At 37.4% G+C, this 7,504-nt stretch overlaps 1 protein-coding gene across 1 annotated transcript in view; it reads right to left on the bottom strand.

Annotated features, from left to right (window-relative positions):
* Positions 1–301: 301 nt before the first annotated feature.
* Positions 302–7,504, bottom strand: part of LOC106871588 (autophagy-related protein 13) — a 27,734-nt gene continuing 20,531 nt past the window's right edge. The window contains exons 4-5 of the mRNA XM_014918103.2: positions 1,957–2,293; positions 302–578 (exon numbers count right to left, since the gene is read on the bottom strand). Coding sequence (XP_014773589.1) covers positions 375–578; positions 1,957–2,293 — 541 coding nt within the window. The 3' untranslated portion in view covers positions 302–374. The remainder of the gene's footprint in view (positions 579–1,956; positions 2,294–7,504) is intronic.

Below are 7,504 nucleotides of genomic sequence, written 5' to 3'. Positions count from 1 at the left end.
ATGACGACAATGAACTTCATTCAGATTCTATCTATTAAATCCACTCACAAGGTCCTAGCTGTGCTGAGAATATATTAAAAGACACTTACCTAAGGTGCTGTGCAGTGGGACTGAACCCAGAGCTACAGAGTTGTGAAGCAAGCTTCTTAACCACACACCCACATCTGCACCTGTCACATATAAATAATTTCTTTTTTTTTTCACACAAGAGAAACCGTAATCAATGAAGAAGCTCACAAACTATCATTTCTCATCCATGCATGAAATCATGCACAAAAACACAAGAATATGTCCAAATAAATAGATTGCCTGATAATCATTTATTTGTCATTGATAAACGTTCCTATTTTTAAAATATTTGTTAAGTAATGATATTATTCCTTTTCAGCCAACTCGTTTACAAAATCATCGAAGTCCCTAGAATTGGTTTCAAAAGCTTGTAGTTGATTGGTCACATCCTGCAGTGTCTCAGCTAGTGTAAACTCCTCTTTACATATTGACAGGGCAGGTACTCCTTGTGTCTCTTGGTAGCAGCGCCATAAATCACTACAAGTGTCTTCACCAGCAAAAGGAGGAATCTGAAAGTAAAAACAAACACACGAGTATAAGTTACTGCTTGTTAATGTTAAACCATCAACATCATTGCTTTAATGTACACTTTTTCAAGCTTGCATGGGTCAAACAGAATTTGTTGAGACAGATTTTCTACGGCTGGATGCACTTCCTGTTGCCAACCCTCACCTTGTTTCCAAGCAAACTAATATTTTCCTATAGTTAGACACGTTTATGCAGAAATGAATGACACTGCTTGTATGACAGTGACACTTACAACTATGATGTACTGCCAAGGACACACACACAATGGGCTTCTTTCAGTTTCCATCAACCGAATCCACTCACAAAGTTTTGGTGAGCCTGAAGCTATAGAAGAAGACACTTGTCTAAGATGCTGTGTAGTAGGATTGAACCTATAACCATTTGTTTGGGAAGCAAGTTTCTTAACCACATAGTCACACCCATACCTATATTTCAGCTACAACATTTCTTGATTCATACTCAAGACAAATTTCTTCTTCTCAGCATCAGATTGTTACCTAGGTGACCTAATTAGGAAAGGAGGCAGGTGTTTAGAAAGCATAGCAAATGGATTAGAACAAGATGGAAAAGTTCAGAGAGTTGTTATCGTTGCTGAATAAGAAGGGAACATTGTGTGATGGTTCTGTATGAAACACTAACTAAATACACAAAATATACAAAAGCAGGGAAGAAATAAGCCTTGCTGTCTCCACTGGATTTTTTCAGTCTTCTTTTCTTTATGCTTTGATTTTGGTCTGGAATTTGAATGTCCTTCCTATTGCTAATGACTTGATGGCATGGACTGGTTATTCGCTCCCTCTCTCTTTTTATACATGCACAGAAGCACAACAAATAAGAAAGCAGAAAGAGAAGCGGGAGAGAGAAACCAGTCCATACTGTAAAGTGGTGGGCGACAGGAAAGGCGTCCAATTACAAAGAAAAAGCATTAAAAAAAGAACAAGAAAGAACAGAGGAGAATGTAGACGCAGCGAAGGCAACTGGCCTAGGAGTGTGGTGACTCTTAAAATAGAAGCTGATTCAAGATTGCGAAGGGACTCTTCAGTTCTGCCACAGACTTCATTTTATAGAGATGTCATCTCCATACAATGAACTCAATTCAGGTTATATAATGACAAGTGATCGGAATGGCATCCATCCACAGAAAAGAACATGCAAAAAAAAATAAATCATATCATTCACAACAACAAGAATTAGCCGTTTTCTCTGCTGCTCTAGGTCACAAATGACAAAGGGACTATGAAAAAAGGGCAAGGTCTTGTGCTCCTGGAAGAAACTGTGAAACCCATTCCAGAGAAGAAAAACAGACATAATATAATGAAGCTGATTGATGGATGGATAGAAAGATGAGATACAACTTACTGAATCAATTAACACAAATCCTTCTTTATTGCAGTTTTCTTCATCATCATCATCGTCATCATCATCACTGGTAGTGCCATTTCCGTATTGTTGTAATAAGTGGTCTGAAACGGCCGGCTCACTTTCCGAGCTCGCTACCAAGTCTTCAGCTCCTGAATTGTGTGATATTGCTGAGGGACTACAACTCTGTTGGGGAGGTTTGTTAGCATTTTGTAAGAGAGTTATGAAGGGGATGTCCTCCATTGCATTGGAGCAAGTTTTGTTCAGATTATAATGCAGATCACTGGCAAAAGCACCAACCACTCGTTCATCAAGATAGTCATTTTCTTTGTCAGAGCTGCAACAGACACGGAAACGTTTACGATTAAGGAAATGAATACAACTGCACAATAACGACAAGCCATGGCTATGACTAAAACAAACAAACAAAAAAGCAAAAAGAAAATCAATGACTTTTAATAGTAAATGTAATTCATATGAAAGGATAAAGATTTATTGATCTTAATATGCATATTGATTGTATGCGAGAGAGAGAGTGTGTGTGTGTGTGTGTTCATGAGAAAGACCTTCACCTGATGAATGCTCCTCTATGTCACAGAAAACAATGTCGAGGTACAGAAATAATTATCAACTCTTACATATAATAAATATAAGCATTTGACAGAATGTATTGAATACTCATTTCTGTTTATGAAGACATTATTGCATAAGTATGGTGTGTGTGTGTGTGTGTGTGTTTACACAAAGTAATGACCCATTCAGGACTACAGTAAAATACATTTGTTGAAGATCAAGCCTGAAATCATGTGCTGGTATTTCTTTTTGAGATCTGTGATACCAACATACATACATGCATGCATACAGACAGACAGACAAAGACCATACTACACACACACAAAACAACTGATGAATCAACACTGTAACAACAACCAAAACGACCGTCTTGACAAAATTGTATTTAGCAATTAACCATTGAAAAGAAAATACACAAAGAGGACCACCCCCTCCCCCCACACACTTAAATATATATTGAAAAAAAAACTCGTTTGAAATACCCTAAGACACTTGTCTGAATGATATTGCAGTGGAAGGAAACTTTAAAAAAGAAAAAAAGGAAGTGATTCAGTTTACCAGAACACTATGTACTCTATATCATAGATTGAGTACTTTCTCATGTGCATGTGTGCATTGATGCACATGTGCACACCAGTGTATACATGCACCCATTCATGTATGTAGCTGCACATCCATACATACACACATGACAAACATATCTAGACACATATATCTCAAACAATCATCACCCTTTAACTTCTGCTTTCCATGCTGGTATGGGTTGGATGGTTTGCTAGGAGCTGGCAAGGCTGGGGGGGGGGGGCACACCAGGTTCCATAGCCTGTTTTTGGCAGCCCTTCCTAATGCCAACCACTTTGCAGAGTGTACTGGGTGCTTTTTACACGGCACCAGAACCAGTGTTTTTTTTTTTACATGGTATTAAGCACCAGTGCCTTTTAAGAATAAAGAGTAATAAATATTTAATGTTCATGAGAAAATACTTCACAAAAATAACTGGACTAGATTTCTGGGGGTCAAACTTTATGTTAGATACTTATTTTCCAAAATAAACGTATCTATCAACATTTAGATTATTCCTCCCCTCCTTACATTATCCATTTCCAGTTTGGATTAATTTGGTTTTCGGATGCATCAACTAATTTCAAAATGTTTCTTTCTAGTTATCTCCCTTTGTTTTTGATTGGTTGAGTTAAGCATTATTCAACAATGTTTACCCCTCAGATACTGCACTCACCAGATTAAGTATTTAAGTGTTTCCTTTTTTATTCATAACTACCAGTAGTTTCTGATTTCTGATCTTGTTTACTTGTGTACAAAGATGGATTAAAATTTCATGCAGAAGACCCTTGCCGAACGTGTCACTCAGTAGGACTGAACCTGAAACCAGACAGTTGCAAAGCAAGCCTGTTAACCACACAGCCATGCCTGCTCTTATTAGTTCATTAACTAATATAATTAAGCATGTTAGCATATAAGTAACAACTCCAATATGTTGGCGCCACACTGTAACTGCTACAGTGAAGCTCATAGACTTCCCTTTACAGCACTTACCAAAGTTGTGATAAGAGATTCCTCATGAAAACATACACCAAAGTATCCAAGTAGATAGGAAGAACTAAAATATTTGAAAAAATGAAATCTTTGATGTGACTCAAATACACCATCTACAGGAAAATCAAGGGTTTAATTAGTGCTAACAGCATTAACTTAGGGATCAGTATAAAATGAGTGCCTGGTGGTGTTGTCAACCCTGATGAAATAGACCTGTCATCATCTGAACCAAGAACAATAATTTGAAAGAGATTTGTTTGTTTATATTGATGTTGTGGAAGGACTTGATCCATCAACATCCTTGACAGGATATATTTATTGATTAGCAAACAGCAAAGGTGCATGGCCTAGTGGTTAAGAGATTTGAACTAAAGATTGCAAGATCACGGTTTCCTTCCCTGGTCTGGGCAGTGCATTGTGTTCTTAGGCAAAACACTTCATTTCACATTGCCACTCAGCTGTAAGCAAGTAACTCTGCAATGGACAGACATCCTGTTTAAGGGGGAACGTTGTGATCTTGATCATTTATATGCTATGGACACCAGGTGACCGGTCCTGGCCCAGAACTCGGGCCACTAATGTCCTGGGGTTGATGACTATGATGACAATAATACATTTCCTCAAAGTGGGAAGTGCTGATGGAAATTTCCCTTTTGGTATTTCAGGCATATTCATCCTTAAGCATTTAAACAGGCCATATCCAGCCCAAATATTCTACTAGTTTTATGTTCAAACTGGCCAGATCCGACCTCTCACACCTACTCTACAATGTCAAATCTCAAAGCTACAAGATATTTCATGATTAATTCAAAACAATGAGAATAAATAAGTATTACATTTGAGAGCAGAGCAATGTGAATGCTGAAGGGTTCAACGCAAGTCTATTTTTGTAAAACCAAGAATAAAGTCTCATTTATTAACGAGTGGTGTTATATAATTAATAATCATTTCAACTGCTACACTGGCATTTTGTTTTCTTACTTCAAAAGAAGAATTAATTATACCTTTTATCATTAATATATTTCCCACTAAATTTAATTTCAAATTGCTAATTAACTGTAGATTAGATCTTTGCTTTCTACTGTCAATTAATCATTCTGCCATATTCTACTTAAGTTCTGACATCATTTATAAAGGTCATTATATATATTACAAAATCTGGGTTGAGTCAAAGGTTTTATAATACTCTTCCACTGAAGCTGCTGCCTGCTCTTGGTTGATGAAATCCTGCAAGCGCCAAAAGTGAGCCATGGATTGGAATAATTAATAATCAGAGGGAGATATTTTCTTGCAATCCTAACATGCAAAAGTAATGATTAAGCAAGGGCTGGCTTCCAGAATCTCTTGCCAAACATGGGTGCTTCGAACGCAAGGTGGTGTTTTGCACCTGGTGGAATTATGAGGAGACAATTCACTACAGGTGTGTATCTTAGCCTTAACATCATGTAATGATTGTGAACAAGCATCTTCATTATACAAGTGGAAAGACATGTCTGGGCATGGGGGAAATATAACCTTCCTTGGAAATAGGTAAGGGTCAGTAATATGATGATGATGATGATGATGATATATCTTCCATACACAACAGGCTTCTTTCAGTTTCTTTCAAACAAATCCACTCACGAGACTTGCCCAAGCTCTCGTGCAGTAGAACTGAACTCGTAACCATGTGGTTGGGAAGCAAACTATTTAACAATACAGCCATGTGTGTGTGTGTATACATATACAACACACACACACACACAAACATCCACTCATACCAGAAGAATGTAGAGTTCACAAAATGCTGCCATCTTAATCATAAGCACTGCACTACTTTGGTTTACGTGGTGATGTGCCTGGCCCAGAAATAACATTTATTAATGTCAGAACAGAAGTGTTTGTTTAGAAATTTTTGTGCCACTTACATGAAACTTAATCAAATAGCAAGTGAAAAACATAAACCACATCACATATGGAAGATTGGAGTGTTTTAAGTTGGAGATAAACAATTTATCTCTCAAAGCAAGAAAAAAGAGGAAAACGTGTGTGGTGTGACGGGGAGCGTGTAAGTGGTGCACGAGAAAAACACAGAATATGATGCTGTTTGTTGTATGAAAGAGAGAATTGGGCAACGAACACAGCTACTGAAGCAATTGAGTGTTACAAGGTGCGTGCAAGAGAGTAGATTCTCTGGCTTGTCCACGCAATGCATCAAGCACTGTGAAAAGATGCCAAGAATCGGTAAATGCTGTTACGCATAATATATACAGACAAAAGTCTTTCGTGAGGCCAGGTGCAAGATTGGAGGAAAGTTAATATATTGTTGTGCTTAGTTTAGCCATGATGGTTAGAGGAGGACCGTATGAAATGATGGCAGTAAAGATATCTTATGTCCAACAGGGTGATGGGCACAGCCATGGTCAGTTGTCCAGAGATAGGTGCAAGTACAGGTTGTGGCCATGCTGGGGCGTGGCTTTGAACAGTTTTAGTCAAAGAAACAGGGCCCAGTACAAACTGGTTTTTTGCTTTTGAAGACTGATATTTATTCTATTGGAAACTGTAAGTTATAGGAACATAAACAAACCAACACAGGTTGTCAAGCAGTAAGGATGTTAGTGAACAACAGACACAAAGATACACACATGTATATATGATGGGATTCCATAAGTGTAGGTATAAAAAGAACACAGATGGAATTTGAAATTTGTGTGTGTGAGTGTGCGTGTGTGTGTGTGTGTACCAGACATTGCCATGGATCAGAATTATTGAAATAACTGCATTAAAGACACATGTGAACTTCATAAAACAAGAGTTGATAATGTTACATTTTAATTAAGTCAACACTTCTCATAAAGTACAGCTGAAAATTACTGATGTCTATCATGTGGCCAAAATGAAAACATTGTCAAAATACAAATTGCATCGTTATAAACAGGCTTTCATTATAGAGAGATGCCCTGTATTTGGCAAAGTAGGGAAACTGCATATCAAAAGAAAACCCTACTTTTATGTATGAATCACCAGGTTTGAGAAGAACCTGTGCTGATTGTGATGTAGAACAGGATCCAAGCAGCAATGAAAGCACCGTTCAAAGAACTCAATCTGCGTGAGGTGTTTATCTTTTCTTTGCATTTCAACCAGATGGGAAGATATTAGTGTTATTGGAGAGAAACAGAACGATTGCTAGGAATTTACTTCTTTTCATACTTTTAGGCACAGACAGCTGTTTGGTTGCACTAATTGGATAGATCTTAAGTAAGTCTGATAAATACCAGGCATGAAAATATCAACCCCTCAGTTACTTTGCATGTGTGTGTGAGTATGTGTATGTATATATATATATATATATATATATATATAATGATCTCTTAGGCAGAGTGATACAGCAATACTAATAACCAGTTGTTAGAACTCAATATACTTTTGCTTTAGCTCTGAG

This window comes from Octopus bimaculoides, chromosome 7, assembly GCF_001194135.2.
Source record: "Octopus bimaculoides isolate UCB-OBI-ISO-001 chromosome 7, ASM119413v2, whole genome shotgun sequence".
In the NCBI taxonomy this organism is placed as follows: domain Eukaryota; kingdom Metazoa; phylum Mollusca; class Cephalopoda; order Octopoda; family Octopodidae; genus Octopus; species Octopus bimaculoides.
The sequence above is the reverse complement of the archived record's forward strand: the minus strand, read 5'-3'. Positions and strand labels throughout refer to the sequence as shown.